Consider the following 19239-nt stretch of genomic DNA (forward strand, 5'->3'; position numbering starts at 1 on the left):
TCCCATATGCTAGGACAAATTTGTACAAATACTCCTTCTTCCCTAGTGCTATTAGAGCATGGAATGGGTTGCCTGAGCTAGCCAGGAAAACCAGTGACTTGGCAGAATTTAAGTCATTGGTTAATATGCATGACTAAATGCATGACGCGTAGGACGTAATCATCTTCTTTTTTGAAGTAACGTCTGTATTATATAAGATAAGAAGATAAGAAACTATCTGCAGACTTGAAAACATCTTTAAGCTAACTACAAATCTACCTTCAGATTAAAAAAAAATCTTTAAGCTAACTACAAAACTACCTGCAGACTTGAAAACATCTTTCAGCTTATTTCCGAACTGAGCTAATGTGAAATCTTTTTTCTTAGTTTGCCTGAAAAAAAAAATGAAAGCAAAACTAGACATGAATTCATAAACAAATATACTTGCTTAAATTGGTCACAATACATTTGGTGGCAATAAACTTGAAAACAAGTTAGATTCGTATGTATACAGAAACAAGATCTTTTTAGCATTTATATGTTTTAACATTCAGATTTTCATTAGATGAAATATGTTTTCTGAATCAAGATTGCAAAAAAATTGTTTAGTTATTAAGAAGAAAAAAAAACAACTAGACAGAACTTTTGAAATTATGTTAAATGTAATACTCAACATTTTCCAAGTGCAAATTAAAAGTCATGAATTGATTGTGTTAGTCAACTCTTCAACAGAAATAAAGAGAAACCATAAAAAGAATCAGAAAACATTCTCACATGAAAGATTTGACAAGTGACAGGTAGAATCTGTGTAGGTTAGTGAGAGAAACATATTATACACTTGAAGGGGCTGTAGCCACATAGAAAGATTACAAACTAAATCTATGCGATCTTTAAAAAATATCAATCCTACAGAGATTAACATTAACAATATCAAATCCAACAGAGAACAAAAAATGACATGATAAAAACTCTAATGAATGGTTGTGGAAGCACACCAATAAACTACACACTAAATACTAACTTCAAATATATATAAAAAGAATATAAGCATATGAACTGTGTTTTCTAATGGCCAAAGCACAAATGTGTCCATTTTATAACCTTGCATTTAGGAATAAAAGAAAATATGTCCTCTTATTTTTCCTGCATGCCTGTGATGTGGTATAAATTAAACTTGTCTATAAGTAAATGAGCTGGACTTAGTTGTCAGAGGCTATTTGAGATGCATGCCATTAGGAGTATTTTATAGACATTGGGAGCTTAACCCCATTGACAACCTTTGAAAGTAAATATGGAAATTTAATGTTGGACATCTCTAAGTAACGCTCTAGCTTACAGGGCTCTGGTAATTTATAAACATTTTAATTTTACAAAAAAACTATTGCTTATTTTTAAATTTTTTACAAGATGAAGGTTTCATATAAAATGATAAGTCTATGATCAATTATATATGACATTATTCTCATGTCGTAATTATGCTCTAGAAAAAAAAAAGAGGTTTCTCCATTATCGTGCATTCATGAACATGACATGTAGCAACATCTTTTTCAAACCGAAATGTCTCGTGAAAATTTCACACCACCAGTTTCCATTAGTTTTGGCTCCGTTGAATGGGTTAGTTTTTAGACTCATGGTTACAGTAAAGAAGACAACACACACATTATCCAGTGATCACACCCAAAGGTTTAGAGAAACGAACGTTAGTTTTGAAACATCAAAGAAAGCTAGGGTTACAACACAAAGGACAGACACACTTCAACACTGCTGACATCTAATGAAAGTAGTCGAACTGAGCTATATTAAGAGATATTACAATCGGATGTTTCTAGGTGTTGTTTATATATATATATACATACATATATATATATATATACATATATATATATATATATATATATATATATATATATATATATATACATATATATATATATATATATAAATTAATTCAACTAAAAAAAAGTTTTACATAGATTTTCCCCTTAAAAAATTTTGTCCCCTTAAAAAATGTTGTCATAGCCAAAGCTTACACCCCAAAATATGTACATTAAGAGATTTATGTTGTCAAAATAGAAGCTTAAATATTTAAGATTAAGCCTTTTAAAAACCCTGGAATCATAATTATGTATTTTCTATTGTCCTAATGAGAAACTTCATTATTTCCCTCCATTATGTACTTCCAGCTAAACAAAAATGTAATCTTTTCTAACCCAAAGCCAAATGTTATTAGGTCAGTAGTTCAAGAATAAAATGACTATTAAAACAATGTGAAAACATTAAAAATATTCAGGTGTCTGCTGGAAATAAAAACTAGGAATGAGAAAAAAAAGAGTCATTCTCTGAAAGAAATGAAACAAAACATGGAGCAACATAAACAGTGTCAACATTACCTAAGACTGTTCAGTTTACCACCAAAGAAACTTAAAAGAGAAGAAGAACAGATATGCAGATTATATTTAACCAAATTATTGATTCCTTTTATTTCAAATAAAAAATAACAAAATTATGTAAACAAATATGATACGTGACATTGATTAGTAATGTGGTTAGATAAAGGTTTTTTCTTTATTATTTCATTAGCATAATTGTTTTGTTAATTATAATGCAGTATTGTATAACACATTTATAGCTGCCTGGTTAGGTGGTATACGCTCTGTTCTCATTGTGTTGGTTAGGTCTCAAACCTTCAAACTCAAGCCCACAGCCACCTCCCTGCCATCCTGCTTTGACATAATTATCTTCATTTCTAAAGGAACGCCTGATAACTTAGCTACCAAGTCCTCTCAGGTAATAAAGCTAATGTTATCAATGGGTGCATAAGACACTGACATGCAACCTAATCTATGTTGGAGTTCAGTGACACTATAATGAGACCGACAATAAATGTTTCAAAAACATTATCTTTTGGGTTCTCTTTAAAGACAAAAAGTCTTATCTGAGAATATTTTTTCCCATTCCCAGCATGCATCCAAAATCAAAACTAGCAAAATGATTCAATATGACTGACCAATGGTCAGCGAAATACGCCAGTTGGTCAACATGATCTGAGACGTGATAAGGCACATTTGTTAGCATCTCTATCAAGAGTAGAGAGAATATAATTTCCTCTTTATCAATATAGAAAACGGAGATAGCTTTACTTACATCTCTTATTAACATAGCAGAGAACTACTACCCCTACAGAATAACATCATCTCTTATCAACATAGCGGAGAACTACCCTTACAGAATAACATCATCTTTATCAACAGAGGAGGATGATAGTTTTACTTACATCAGGGGGAAAAACTCCAAAACCTATCTTATAAATTACAGGTGTTCCTTCAAAAAAAGATAATTTTGTCCTACACCTTTCCATGTGTTAATCTAGTTGTACAGTGGTTTTCCTGATTCAAGCAACCCATTTCTGCTCTGATAACTCTAGGGAAGTAGATGCATGAATACAAGTTTGTCCCAGCATAAGGAATAAGAAATGTGCCTTTATTTTTTTCTCAGTTTTTTAAAAGTTTTTTTGTTTTTTTTTTGCATTTGTAAGTTATGATTCTATGTTGTATGTATTTTTTCTAATTTATTTTTTCGTCTTATTTCTTGAGTGTCTCTAATTTTAGCGATTTTACTCAACTGTAAACCATGGGAAATAACTCTCAAACTATAGGTCTTATAACAAATTAGAGAAAGGTATTTCCAGGAAAGACTATCACACCAACCTTGACATTTGTTTAGTCAACAGTGCATTCGGTCTGTCCCCACATATCATACTGTAATACTGAAAAGAAAAAAATAAGTTTTGAAACTTGTTCCATACAATTAAAACACAAAATGCAGACAAGAGTTGCAATCAGTTTGAAATTGTAAAAAATGATTCAATGTTAGAAGCTTACATCGTCACTTTGATGGAACATTGGGAGGAAATTGTTTTCTAGAAGATTGTAGGCATGTTCATAGGCTCTGGACAAAGAGAAGCATTTATATTAATTAGATTTCTGATACCCTTTTTTTCTTGTACAAATTCACACATAAAAGTTATCCATTTATAAACAATACACAAACACTGGTAGTCTAATGGAGATTTTCTTGATAAACTAAACAGTCACGGACACTCAATTAAACTTCACTGTTGCCAACTAAAAATAAAAGAACTGAGCCGTACTATTAGCAATATCTCAATGGGTACAACACGACCGAAGTAACAAATCTCCTTTAGCTAGTTGTCCATTTGTTTTTAACTAAGTTTTGTCATAAAGTGAAAGTGGGAATCGCGGTTGAGAGGTCAAGTACGCTTGAACTTGGCTTGGCTACCTATGAAGGGGGCTCAAGGTACGACACCCAACTTGAGCGCCTAAAGGCAGCACAGAAAACCTTCTCCCAGATACCCCCCCCCCAAACACACACACAGGTCCACAAATGAGATTGGACCATAGCGCTCTGAGCATGCTATAAGCATGAAAGTAGCGCTATATAACAAGCTATAATTAATTAATTAATAAAGTCTGATCTTTTTCTATAATGGAATTATTTTGTGCTAAAAATGTAATATAGTGCATAATAGTTATCATGTACATTTTTATAAATGTAATGTATCAACATTTCATTCTGTACACCTGATACACCAAGAAAGCTAGCTATTTATAGCTTTTTCCCCATAATGGAAAATCTCTAATACAAATCTCTTTTGAAATTTTATATATATTTGGAAAACAAATTAATTAAACAAACAAGCAAAAGCTAACTTGAAACAATAAATACAGCTCAAGTGCAATGACTCACTTAAACAAAGGCGCTGATGTCCGTAGTTTAATCACCTGATCTGGGGGACCTTCCACAACTGTATTGTCAATTTTAAAGAGAAAACATAAACGATAAATTAATAGTCATAAAAAAAACAGCAAATTTTTACTATCAATCTTAATCTCGTATAAGATTCCTTGGTAAATGAATGAACATCTTTTAAAGAGCTGTTTATTGAGACACAATCACAAACTTATGAGGGAAAAACTTTTGTGAGAAAAAATTTAAACATACATATGATTAAATGTTTCTTAGGGCATAAAGATTAAAAATATTTTTAACTCAAATACCTTCACGTAATGTTTCTACAATATCATCATCAAATTTGATTCGGTCCAAGGCATTAGGTGCACAGTAGACATTATATAAATCTTTGACTGTACTATGCAGATCTGAAAATTCACTCTGGGAAGCATCAGGATTTAATATACGGCGATTGAAATCACCTGAAAGTAAAAGGCGACAACTTAGTAACAGGTTACATTAAGTAACAATTAAGAAGTTGATAGCTGGTAACAAGTAACAGGTAAACACCAGGTAACAGATAAGTAGCAATTGGCCAGAACGAGGTTACCGAGGGTGTCATGTGGCCAGTATAGCGACCAACCTCCTTTACTTTCCCCCAACTAATGTCAGGTACCCATGAGATGGGTGGGCTCAAAGGCACCCAAAGATCTGAAATAAAAAAATTCCAGTCTTCACCAGGGTTCGAACCCAGGACCCCCAGTTTGGAAGCCAAGCACTTTACCACTCAGCCACTGCGGCTCCATGAATGGTTATAGTAGTAAACAAATAAGAAAACTTATTATCCTAAAAGTGTCAAAACCCAAACATTTGTGTTCTGTCTAAGGAGAAGCGATCGCAGAAACTGAGAAACAAAGTTTTAACTCTTTCCCTCCTAATTAACGATAGTATCGTTGATTTGACCCCGCTAAATTGAAGTAATTTTTGGATTTATAAACATTAATTTGTGTTATATAAAAAGAGCATGCATTCTCCAATAATTCTATACCAGAAACTAACGCTTTCTGATTACAAACAAAAATGTTATTGAAGTTTGAATCATGACTGGACAGAACGCACAAATGTGAAAAATGAACAATTGTCAGAAAATAATTACGGAGATAAAGAGTTAAAAACAGACATTAATGTTCACTACAAGAAATATTTTGACACATCTCACAAATACATAAAAACTAAATATTTAACCAGAGACCAATATGAGAAAGTGCATAGTTAATTTGGAACTTGAAGAAAACTAATTGAAATGATATGCTTGAAATAATATTTTTTTTCTTTTATGAAAATCTGTTAACCACAAGATTAAAAAAAAAATGAAGAAAACAAAAAAGTGACTTACTGCAAGCTAAACAAAACTGTAAAACATTGACCGCTGCCTCACTCTTCAGGAACTGCATGAAGGGATACAATAGTTCTGGGCATTCTGGGTTGATCACATCTTTTAATTCCAGACGCAAACACTGAAGTAATACAGTTGAAAATCTAGTGAAATCTTCATCTTGAATGTAAGTGTTAAAATGATTCAAGTGGCCAGGTGGTAGTTAACAGTAAAAGTCAAATCATAGTATGATATATCATGAAATAAGTTGTTTTGTTTCAAAAGATTTTAATTATTTTTTTTTAGGCCAGTATGTTGCATCGCAAGAAACATTCTTATAAACTGAGCCTTTTTTAAAAAAAGAAACACAACGAACAAGTACATGACAACCTGGCCACTGTAAAAATCAAATAAAGTCATTGGCCTTACTTTTCCTTAAAAGATAATTGTATTGGTCTAAACAAAAGCCATTTCAGACTAAAATTGCCCACCTCAGAATACCACTTTGACAGTAACAATATACATGCAAACATGAACAACATTCACATATGTAACATATGCGCACTGTCACAGTCTTAGTTGACATTGCCTGATCTATAGTTCACGTCATGCTAAGAGCTTAAAAGACACGTGGAATTCCTGATGTATAAAACAGGAAGTAGAATGAATGAGGTTGACTTTGAGTCAGTCAAGTCAAGCAGTCAAGTTAAGTCAGTGAAGTCAAGTGGTATTCTTTGGACCGAGTGGTCAAGTATATTTTGGTCTGGGATGGACAGTAGCGACTTAGAAAAGTCTGTAGTAGTAATTTCAGTTAGAAAGTAACTTGTGGGCAGTTGCTGCCAGTGGTCTTTTTGAGACATGTATTGGTTAATCTATATTTCTGCACAGTGTTACCCGCTGAGATGCGGACGTGATTTGTAACTAACATATATTGGATACTTTTGATACCGCTGTTATGCGGATAGGATTGTTTATTATTTCTTGACTTGCAGCACTAACAAGGAGTGCAGTATTATTATTATTGTGTTGTAAAATAAACTTCATATTTGTCTGCTGAAAACGGACTTAGGTCAGTTTATAATATTTGTCTTGTCACGTGTCAAGAGTACTTCAGGAAGCAAGAACCCAGCATTGCACGACATTTGCATTCTGCAACGTTACACCATTCAACATTCATTTACACGCACACACACACACACATACAACCAACGCTTTACGAATAAGGCTTCTATGCACTTCTCGGTGACAACAAATGACCTTGAAACACCCCCGACTGAAAGTTGGATAAAGGAGTTTTTCAATCTCTCTGTTCTAAGGCAAGAACATTGAATAAAAATAGATTCACATAGACTAAAAATAAACACAGCAAAAAAAAAAAAAAAAAGTAAATTACAATGATTCAACATCTAAGAGGGGTCTGAGTATACTTTAGATTTTCTTTTAAAGATGCAGGAATATATTATTTTTTGATAGTATAGCTATATATATATATATTTTAGATAATAGAGCTATATATATATATATATATATATATATATATATATATATATATAATTTTAAAAAAAAGACAATTTATTTCCCCCCACCACTAAATTCCAGCTAACTGATTCTCTTAAAAAGCAGCAGCTTTTCCTTCATGCTTTACAATGTGTCCACTGATAAGTGTCCGGTCACTTAACCACCTGGTCATTTAACTCTTTCTCTCCTAATTGACGATACCAATGTTGAGTTGACCTCGTTAAATTAATGTTCAATGTTATTGTCACAGATTACATTATAGAATTGTTTGTACATTTCACTTTTGAAAGTAATATAAGCCCTCGACATGAGTCTCGGGATTTAATCCTCAAATTTAGACACTTGTCATTCAAGTCAGGATTTACCCAAGGGACGTAATTAGTATGTTTGAAATCTATTGGTTGATTTGAATTTAAACAAAGACATTTTTGAAAAGAGTTAGCGCCAGAGAATTGGCGGTAGTAAGAAGGTAAGGAGGTAAGGTAAATAGTGTCCTTGTAGTCAGTCACGTTTCTAAGAGCTCTGTTTGAAAAGCCTTTGTAATAAGCTCATTGATTTGTAATTTGTACATAAACTGTACTTACGTTGTATTTTAAATAAAGTTCCAGAGTTTTGTTTTATCAAAGAATCATTAATTTGTGAGTCTAGATCGTCAGTTTTGTTAACTATTGAATTCAAGTAAAATCCCCGGCATGACAACACATCATACCATCAAAATGTTGTCACATCTGGCACCTCCGACAAATAAAAGTTCACGGACAACTTTTAACGAAATTTATTCAAGACCTAGGACCAATTTCTAAAACTCTTCAAAGGAACTTCATTCTTATTTAACGGAGGACAGAATTTCTGTGTTTAACAGGTCAGTTGGTTATCGATAATTCTTTTATAAAGATTTTCGTTAGAGTTACGTCTAACTCACGAAATCTATTATTATATGTAATTGGCAAAAAGAATAAGACCAATATACATAATAACTGGCATTATTAAAAGACCAGTAAGTCAAATAACTGGCATTATAAAAAAAGACCAGTAAAGTAAATAACTGGCATTATAAAAAAGACCAGTAAAGTAAATAACTGGCAATATAAAAGACCAGTAAAGCAAATAACTGGCAATATGAAAGACCAGTAAATCAAATAACTGGCATTATAAAAAAGACCAGTAAATCAAATAACTGGCATTATAAAGAAGACCAGTAAATAATCATATGTGCAGCACAAAGTAAACAGAAGACCAGATTTAACCAACTGTTAAACCAGTAAAAAGTACATCGGCTCAATAGATCTATATATCAATCATACGACTCCAGTAACTACAAGTCTACTGTCAAGAATTTATTAGCAAATTGAGGCTTCAAGAACTTTGTCACTATATTATAATATCTGAGATAAAGCCAAAATCCAGATATTGAACATTTTGCTCCAATACAAGAAACTAACAAAAAAATTAAATATGGCTTCCAGTGCTAGAACAAAACGATTCTTCGAATTAATAGAATTTGCCAAAGAAAAGCAAATTTCAAAGCCAGACCAGTGGGCAGAGAAACAAGAAGAGAAAGAATATCAAGAGCAAGAAGCTGAAAAACAAAGGCAAGAATCTGAAAAACAAAGGCAAGAATCTGAAAAACAAAGGCAAGAATCTGAAAAACAAAGGCAAGAAGCTGAAAAACAAAGGCAAGATTCTGAAAAACGCATGCAATTAGAAGAAAAAAAATTGCAAGACGCCGAGAAACAAAGGCAAGAAGCCGAGAAACAAAGGCAACATGAAAAAGAAAAAATGGAATTCGAAAAACAAAATAAAGAAAATAAAGAAAGCATTCCAATTCAAGGTCAATCAAATATGTTTGACAAATACAGATTAATGAACAAAATATCGGCTTTCAACGAAAACATTGACAATATGGACTCGTATCTCATAAGATTTGAAGAAATAGCTACAACATCCGGTCTACCTGAAGCACATTGGTCGAGCTCACTTCTTACCCTCTTGACTGGCAAAGCTGTCAACATTTGCTCACAACTGTCCATCAATGAACGCAGCACTTACTCTGATATCAAGGAAGCTCTACTGCGCCAATACGGAGCAACCTCAGCCAACTATAGAAAGAAATTCTATAATGAAAGGCCACAGCAAAATGATGATCCTCAAATTTTTGTAGCTAATATGTCAATGTGGTTTGATAGATGGGTATCCATGGCAAAAATAGAAGAAAGTTACCAAGCTCTTCGTCAACATATTATTATCGACAACATTACCCATGCTCACTCAGAAGATATTCAATCCTACATTATAGAGAGAAATCCTACTGATATACAGACATTAACCAAGATCATCAGACAATATAGAGCAGCCTATCCAAACAAGTCAGTCAAACCATCTGTTGAAGAAAATTTTGTCTGCTTTGCTCAAGACAAAAATGCAAGATATAAGTCAGATGACAAAATCAAATGCAACAAATGTCATAAACTAGGGCATTTCACGTCTCAATGCCGCAGCAGAACCACAGAATGTTCATATTGCCATAAAAAGGGTCACCAAACTCAGGAATGTTGGAAAAAACAGGCAGTCTCCAAAAATCAAAATTTTGATAGACCCACATCACCAACTCAAAGATACAGCAATAGAGAGCAATACAATCTCAACAAAGCACCTGGAAACAATAAACCAGATAACAACAAACCTCTCTACAGAAGTCATTCACAGGACTCCAGACCACAATATATGCCAAACAGAAGCTCATATAACAGAAGCTATTACAATGAGCATTCAACTATGACAGTCATTGCAAAACCCAATGGTCTCAAATTTTATCCAGGCTTTGTAGGAGACAAGAAGGTGGAAGTTCTTCGTGACACCGGAAGCACGTCCACATTAGTACATGAACGCTTCGTACACGCAAACCGTTTCACAGGCAACCACGTCCAAGTCACTGCATTCAACGGAACTGTCAGCAAGTTACCTGAGGCCATCATTTATGTTACTACACCATTCTTCAGTGGTCAAACAAAAGCATTAGTAACACCCAATCTACCAGTGGACCTAATCATTGGAAACATAGAAGGAGTTAAAGAATGCACTCCTCAAGAACTTACTGAATGTACAAATGCCATACAGCAAGGTCAAAAATGTTTGGCAGTAATGACAAGATCCATGTCCAGACAAGAACATTTGGCACCTGAACAAGTTAGCCAAAATAATCACATGGCTACCTCAGTTACTCAAATTATGCAGAATGCAACAGAACCAGTTACTAGTCCAGTAGCCAGCAACAATCAAGAACATTCAACATGGACACCCCCAGTTACATCAAGCCCATCCCTACCGGTCATAAGTCCACCTCCAATTCCCGAATGTCCATTGTTGAACTTTGAAGAACAAGACGACATGCCCAGAGTCTCTAACAATGATACAAGAACTCTAACTGGCCAAACTGAAGTCAATCAAGACAAGTCTCATGAACCAGAAGCAGATACTTATATTCAATCAACTTTGGCTATACCAAACAAAAGAAAAACTATGCAACTTGACTCTATCACTCATACAAGTATTCCTCATTTGAAAGAATGCGAGTCAACTAACGAAGCCATTACATCCAAGAACATTGAAAGTCAAAGAATATTACATGAACACATGAAATCAAGATATTTTGCTCAAGGAGATCAAGTCAATTTACTGTTACCAGATTGGAGTAACAAGCTATTCTACAAATGGCAAGGTCCATTTACCATCACCAGAAAGATTTCCAACCTGCTTTATGAAATGAATGTCAACAAGGTTACCAGAGTATTTCATGTTCATATGTTTGAACATTACCATGAAACAGATAATGAAGACATCAAAGCAGAAGTTGAACATTTTACAAGATTAGCAACTATTCCTGAGGAAGAAGAAACATCATCAACACCCATTCCTGAGATAGATGTTTCATTACCATCAAATAACATTGACATTCCCAAGGTCATCACTCTGAATGACATAGCACTACAGAAAGTGAAGGACACTAAAGTGTTTCCAGACCATGCAGATTTCTTTACCAGTGTTTCTGACACATTTCCAGTACTGCAATTTGAAAGAAACTCAGAAAGCAATAACATTGACAACACCAAGTTTCATCCTCCGTCCACTCAAGGGGCAACTTTTCTTCAGAAAGGAACAAATGAACTTCTTCAACATTGCTGTATCGACCGATTGAACTCAGACATGTTCAGTCATTGCTCTATTGAACATTATAACGCAAAGCATTCTGCTACCATTGTCCTACAGCATCAAAGTTCATCAACCAGAAAATTGAGTTTTGGTTTCGGACAGTTCTTATTTTCACCAAACTCAAACGCGGTTCAATCAGACATTATCTGTGAGATCATTATGACATGGAGACAACAGCTTCATAAACTGAAAGACCTTTTCTTCAAGTTTAGAAAACACACATGCACATTCATGTCGGCAATTCAGAAGGGTTCTGAACATCACACTTACATTTTATATATGTACTATACCATATTTAGTGTCACTTGATCCATTATCATTCATACTCGTCAAGGAAGAACATTATCCAGTTATATTTAATTAATAAATTAATTTGTTTACTCACTTTTTCCACAGGAGTTCTATATCAGATGTTATATTTATTTCAGCACCAAGCAACCCACTGAGGAAAGTCACTCATTCAAGATACTTTGTTTATTATGTTTCAGCATCTTTGCATATGACATGCATCAGACATTTTAATTTTTAAATCATGTGCATTTTATTTCAGGTATTTTATTTCAGGTACAATATTATTGCATATATCCTAGTACAGATACATGACAGATAATTGGAATTTTTTATTGCTTCACACATGTTGAGATTTATATCACATTGAGTATTATTTTCTCAGAAGATTGTCATGTACTATCACAATTATTTTTTCTATGTCAATTTTTCATATGCAATATATTTTTCCATGTACACATTTTCACATTAGCACTAACCAAATGAGTTATGTCATATTTTAATATCATCATGAAGCTTCATAACCTATTCAATTCAAGATTTAATTTATTCAAGATTTATGCTTTGTACAACTTTCGATATTGTTCATGACAAGCATTGTCTCATTTTCATAACCACTTGTATAGTGAGACAGGTGTTCAAAGTCATCAATAGTTTTATTCACTGCATTTACATATTTTTTATATCCAAGTTGACTTTATTTTTTCATATGTTACCTCAACCATTTTTCTATAATTTCATATGGTATTTTGTGTATATTTAAATAATTTTAATACATACGAGCATTTTTATTACCATACAAATGCTAAATGGAGGGGGGGGTAATATGTCACAGATTACATTATAGAATTGTTTGTACATTTCACTTTTGAAAGTAATATAAGCCCTCGACATGAGTCTCGGGATTTAATCCTCAAATTTAGACACTTGTCATTCAAGTCAGGATTTACCCAAGGGACGTAATTAGTATGTTTGAAATCTATTGGTTGATTTGAATTTAAACAAAGACATTTTTGAAAAGAGTTAGCGCCAGAGAATTGGCGGTAGTAAGAAGGTAAGGAGTCGATAAAATAGTGTCCTTGTAGTCAGTCACGTTTCTAAGAGCTCTGTTTGAAAAGCCTTTGTAATAAGCTCATTGATTTGTAATTTGTACATAAACTGTACTTACGTTGTATTTTAAATAAAGTTCCAGAGTTTTGTTTTATCAAAGAATCATTAATTTGTGAGTCTAGATCGTCAGTTTTGTTAACTATTGAATTCAAGTAAAATCCCCGGCATGACAACACATCATACCATCAAAATGTTGTCACAGTTATAAACGTTATTTTGTGTTCTATAAAAAGAGCATGCATTCCCCTTGAAGTCTAGACCAAATAAAACATGTTCTGGTAGCAAACGAAAAAGCTATTGAAGCTTAATCATAACAGGGGAGTGAAATAGTAAGGAGCAAAATGAAGAATTCCGTCAAAACGTGGGAAAATAATTACGGAGGGAAAGAGTTAATCTGTTACTTAATCAGCAGTCAGTTAATCCAATGAATTGACTTTAGTTACATCTCCTCCACCCATTTCACCCAACAGTCCTGTTCTAGCTCTCCTAACAAATGCACCAACCTCCTCTGCAGTGAGTCAAAAGAGGATGGTGTTGGCATGGCGATGGCAGACGTACTTTTGCAAAGAAATTCTACCAACAGTGTAAATGACGAGAAAATAATCTAGATAATATATGCTAATTATTCATACTTTAAACTTGTTTTTGTATATCTCACCGCCACCAACCCCTTTTCTATCTTCAAATAAGCACCGGGCAGGCCTACAACAGCTTGAGAACTTGAAGAAACTTGAGCAAACATACAATGGCGTGAGAAAGAGGAAACACTTGTTAACGAAGTCGAATTACGCAGTATAACTAAAGATACGACAAGGACAATTAAATGACTCTGCCGCTCTACTGGCTGTCCTCTTTTCTCATTGGTCAATGGTTATTTCTTTTGCCATTATCACAATTTCTGTGTTCATGGTAAAATAAATCTTGTTTTTTCAATTAAAAAAAAAAGAAATATGACACTATTAAAAAGTAATAGCCTGTATATATTTATTTCTGTAATTCCCTTTCCAAGTTTCTAGATCAAGTTGTATTTTTTTTGTGGGACATTTTATAGCTTACAGATTAAGTATAAAATTTAGCGCTATTTTTAGGTCCTATGCGATTAATACTTACTGACTGGTTGCGAGCCCTGGCCTGACTGAACTGACCTAGAAATGGCACCATTGGAGAAGGTGGTTCAGTAGCTTGAGGTGGCTACGAAAATAAAAAAAAAAACACAACATTGGTCAAAAATGTTATTTTAAAAACTATTTTTGAAATGTATAAATTCAGATGAAAACATTTTCAAGAAGAATCAACATTTCTTATTCACGAAAAAAATAATTTTCAAGAAAAATAAACATTTCTTTACAAAGTTTTCCTGCTATTTATCGAACGACATTTGATGTATCTTTAAAAGGGTTCATTCTTATAATTCTAAAATCCGGGCATGCTTTCCTGCCTCATAGTGGCGCCCGGGTGGAAACGATCGTAGGAGGAAATGATTAGGCTAAAGGGTAGCAAAACAAGACTCCTGTGGGGGTGCCTAAGGGGGTGCGAGAGCATCCTCATTGCACTCTGCAGAATTGTAAAAAAGCTCCCACAACCATGTCACAATCCAGGCGCTGTTCCTCAAGGGGCCGTTACATAAATGGCGTGTCCCGCACAGTTAGCCTGGTATAGAAAAGGAAAATGGCGGGGGTCTTAGTGTACGCAGTCTCTTGCTGCAAGTCTGACCCACCCGTCAGACAGAACAGTGTACACTGTTCTTATTCAGGCCGGTGAGAGGGAGCTCTTGTTCACTTTTGCTGGCCTAGAGTTCCAAGAGCCGAAGGCTCAACTCTACCTGACAGTTTCAAGAAGAATAAGAAGAAGATAATTCTAAAACTATCAGCTTTTCTAAACTAACATTTCAAAATCTATATCAAAATCTAACAGTTTCATGCTGTTGACCAATGATCAATCAGGTCCATGTTATACTCACAGGCGTTTTATCAAAAAAGACTAGAAGTAAATTGTTGATTAAATCCTGAAAAGAAAAAAAAAACAGTTCAACATGTGGTCTACTGAATAAATACAAAACTATTGTTTCCAAGTCATAACCAAAGTTATATCTACAATGGAGTTTGGACCACATCTTATATCTAGAATGAAGTTTGGACCACAGCTTATATATATGATGAAGTTTGGATCACAGCTTATATCTAGAATGAAGTTTGGACCACAGCTTATATCTAGAATGAAGTTTGGACCACAGCTTATATCTAGAATGAAGTTTGGACCACAGCTTATATCAAAACTGTAACTTGAACCACAAACTGATTTTCTTATAGCTACATCTGAGATTCTCGGCTATCCTCATTTGTTGAATTTTATGTAAAACTCAACCCATAAAGATCAAAAAGACTTTTTAAGCCAACAGCATATATTGATCATAAAAAAAAAAACTGCTTCCATAAATTTATAGCTTGCTAGCTCTACATTTTTGTCTAATTTTCTATGTTGGCTAAGATCATTAAGAATCTGTACTTTATTTTACCTGATGCAACACCATGCTATTAATTTCATAAAGGAGGAATTGAGTCAGAGAAAGCAGAATGCAGGTCATGGGGCGCTTGTAAGTTACAATACAGTCAATCATCACAGATACCAACCAAGTTGCTGGCATACAATAAATATAAGAGACACTACAAGACCATTGAGAATATGATATAATGGGGAAAAAAGGGATAAAAACTGAGAACTTTTTCTCCAAAAAAAATAAGAGAACTAAGAGAATTGAGTGAAGTTAAAAAATATATTAAAGAACTAGCTGAATATGACCTGTGGCCTGTGGGTTTACCCAATTAGTAAGAGTTTTGCTCTTTAATAGAGATAAATTTAGGTAGTTTTTTTTTTTTTTGGGGGGGGGGGGGGTAGCATTGAATATACACTACGGTCTCGGCTATGATGTAAGGAACATTTATGCCAAGTTTTATCAAGATTGGTCAAACAGTTTTGATTTCTATGCAGGACATACATACATACGCCTTACATTCTGCTTTATATATTAGATATCTGACTTGTAGACTGTTTCATGGACCAGGATGCTAAACTATACACGAGTTTGCCTATATTTGTCAACATTTTTCTTAGGATAAAAGTTATAATCTGACTAGCAAAAGAAGACTGGTAATGTGCGTAGAGCTACTCACAGGATTAGCTATGGCATCTAGAGTTGGCAATAAGACAGCTCCTGCCAACAGCTCTCTCACCAAAGCACAAGTACTCCTGTCAAGAAGGACAACTGAGTTAAAAATAAATTTACATCAACAAAATAAAGAGAGAAATGACAGGTTTAGTGAATGAAATAATTTGATATAGATTTTTGTTATTTATTTATTAAAACTAATAATTTGAAAACTTATTTAGTTAGTAAAAGCAAAAATGGGAACATATAAACCAAAGGAACTAGATAACAGAATACTTTTATCTTATTATTCTATACAAAATAAATAATCTAAAACCTATGAAAATGTTACTGTCTCACACTAAATCTCACATAGGCCTATACTATAATTTATTATGTTCTAATGACTTTGACCACAAATATGTGCTGCTATAACTTTAGCATGATATAAAGCTAATTTGATTTTAAATTAATATAAAAAAACAACAACATGATTATTATTTTTCTTTAGAGATGACGCTATTGAAAATAAAATTCTATTTTATTCAATTCCATATTGAAATGTATACAAGTATTTTCTGCTGCATAGTAAAGAAAACAAAAGAATCATAAAAAGAGAAAATCTTTAGAAATGTGACATAAATTTAAAACCATCTTGACACAATGTGTACTTTTGCAATTGGTAGTTGTGCACAAAGTATTTAAACAAATAAATAATTATTCATGTGTAAGGGAAATCCAAATAGAAATTTGATAAAATTGAAACGAAATCAATGTAAATAAATCCTTCTAAGAGAAATTGAAGAAAAATAATAGATGTTGAAAAAATAAAAACATACAAACTAAATTTTTTCCCCAACTATTACATTTATATTTCTAACACAAGAATTAATTACTTTTTAAAAAAATGTGCGCCTACTGTAGATAAAGAAATAAATTGTCTATAAAATAAATTTGTAAAAAAGGTGAGAAAGGGTAAGCAGGAAATACAAACATAAAAACATTTTTTAAAAACTGTGAACACAAAAGCTTAGAAACAAAATTAAATGTTCCATTATGAAAACAAAAAAAATGCTTAGAAATTTAGTGATGAAAAGAAACAAAACAAAATGCAACAACAAAATTTGTCTGGGTAATTTTTCTTACTTCAACACAGGGACAAAATTGTCCATGTCATAATCATCTGCTTCAGTAAAGCAAGCGCTAGTATACAGAAATCAAGCTTTTAAATGCATATGATTTACATTAATCTTAGTATTAATTAAGCATGACCTATACAAATTACAAGTTCATATTTGTACTCAAAAGAACACTTTTTATTAAAACTAAGAATAATTATTTTAATAATAATAATATATTTGTCTACCACTCTTAAATTTAATATTTATAAAAATGTTGAATATACAAGCATTAATAACTGCTCATTTAAATAGGAGACATCAGCAAACACACAAAAAATCATAACAGTTCAGAAAGGGTTAATAGCACAAAACTTAAAGGCCGTAAACTCAAAGGGAGTATTCATTGTTTAAAGATGGAAATCTCATAAAGTCTCAAGTACAAAACAATCTATACCTAGAGTTAAGAGCCTGAGGCCGAAGGATGTAAGGAAACAAAGATTCCACAAGCCTCCTCAAGTATTCCAGCTCAGCTTTTCGACTCCACATTGCACAGTGAACATTGGAGCCCATAAAGTCCAAAACAATTTGCTGGATGTCCCCTTTATAGTCAGCTAATGAGACAAACAAAAAAAATCACAAGTCAGACAAGTGTATGAATAATGTGTTTACAACATTAGAAAATATGGGATTTAACTCTTTACTAATTGAGATTTAGATACGAAGACAATGATAAATTATAAATAAAGTTAAAAAAAAACAAAACTGTGAGGCAGATTCTATACAAAATATAGTTCATACAGATTTGTATGTACATATTTTAGTACAAAGGTGGACACAGGCTCTTTTGTTAAGTAACAGTACTTACCTTCCTTGTAAGCCTGGACACACAAGTCTATATGCTGCACACTAGCACGAAGCAACCTTTTTGTGACAAGCTCTGGGACATCCAACTATAAATGGAAGACAAAAAACATTGTTCCAACTTCCGTATTCATTTTTCTAAAGAGTGTTTGTTATTCTACTTATAAATATTTCTATAAAAACCTTTTTCATCCTCCTAAACATGACAGATGCTAGAAATCTAAAATTTGTTCTCAGTTCATCCACAAATTCCTCATCTTCAGATAGTTCTCTGAAACAAAAAAAACATTTACTGCTATCAAATAATGGTCAAGAGATTATGAAACATACCCTGATAAATATAAGAATATGAAGGTCTATATAAAAGCTCACAAAAAATGTGCAAATAGTAAATACCTGTACCAGGTGTAAACAAACTCTTTGAGTACAATGTTGAAAAACTGAAAGAAAAGACAAATTAAACTCTGTCATATGGCTTGTCAATGATAATCAGTAACTTAAAATCTGTAACAATCTGAGTCCTTAAAACTCATATAACAGCACTTTCATCTGCATCTCATTTGCTGCTGCTGCTGCTGTGGCATTTCAGGCCTTCTCATGTGACTAAAGAGGCCAATCCTTGATACACAGCAGCGGTCACAGGTTGGGCATCTGTAATGACCAGGCGCAGCTGCACTTTCACCTCATTTCATCTACAGCTTTGAAATGCCAGTATACCAATAGTCATCAATTTTTACGATCAGCACACTACTAGGAATTAAAACTATAAATAAATGTAATGTTAGCAGATTATCAGGCTCTCTAAAACATTAGCAGATATTATCAATGAATTTGATTGTAAAATGATTTAGATCTAAAAAGTGTTCTAAAGCAGTGACAGA

The 19239-nt window shown here is 33.2% G+C and overlaps 1 protein-coding gene across 6 annotated transcripts in view; it reads right to left on the minus strand.

Annotated features, from left to right (window-relative positions):
* LOC106072420 (sorting nexin-14-like) overlaps positions 1–19239 on the minus strand; it is a 38387-nt gene that overhangs the window by 13574 nt on the left and 5574 nt on the right. For 2 of the 6 annotated variants that reach the window (XM_056021871.1, XM_056021870.1), the window contains exons 6-21: positions 18755–18798; positions 18542–18629; positions 18363–18447; positions 17952–18108; positions 17523–17579; positions 16402–16477; positions 15192–15236; positions 14342–14422; positions 6128–6248; positions 5058–5213; positions 4747–4804; positions 3861–3927; positions 3687–3745; positions 2370–2399; positions 754–783; positions 301–371 (exon numbers count right to left, since the gene is read on the minus strand). In XM_056021871.1, coding sequence (XP_055877846.1) covers positions 301–371; positions 754–783; positions 2370–2399; positions 3687–3745; positions 3861–3927; positions 4747–4804; positions 5058–5213; positions 6128–6248; positions 14342–14422; positions 15192–15236; positions 16402–16477; positions 17523–17579; positions 17952–18108; positions 18363–18447; positions 18542–18629; positions 18755–18798 — 1225 coding nt within the window. The remainder of the gene's footprint in view (positions 1–300; positions 372–753; positions 784–2369; positions 2400–3686; positions 3746–3860; positions 3928–4746; positions 4805–5057; positions 5214–6127; positions 6249–14341; positions 14423–15191; positions 15237–16401; positions 16478–17522; positions 17580–17951; positions 18109–18362; positions 18448–18541; positions 18630–18754; positions 18799–19239) is intronic. The other 4 variants (XM_056021873.1, XM_056021872.1, XM_056021874.1 and 1 more) reach the window with 3 other exon arrangements.

Source organism: Biomphalaria glabrata, chromosome 2, assembly GCF_947242115.1.
Source record: "Biomphalaria glabrata chromosome 2, xgBioGlab47.1, whole genome shotgun sequence".
In the NCBI taxonomy this organism is placed as follows: domain Eukaryota; kingdom Metazoa; phylum Mollusca; class Gastropoda; family Planorbidae; genus Biomphalaria; species Biomphalaria glabrata.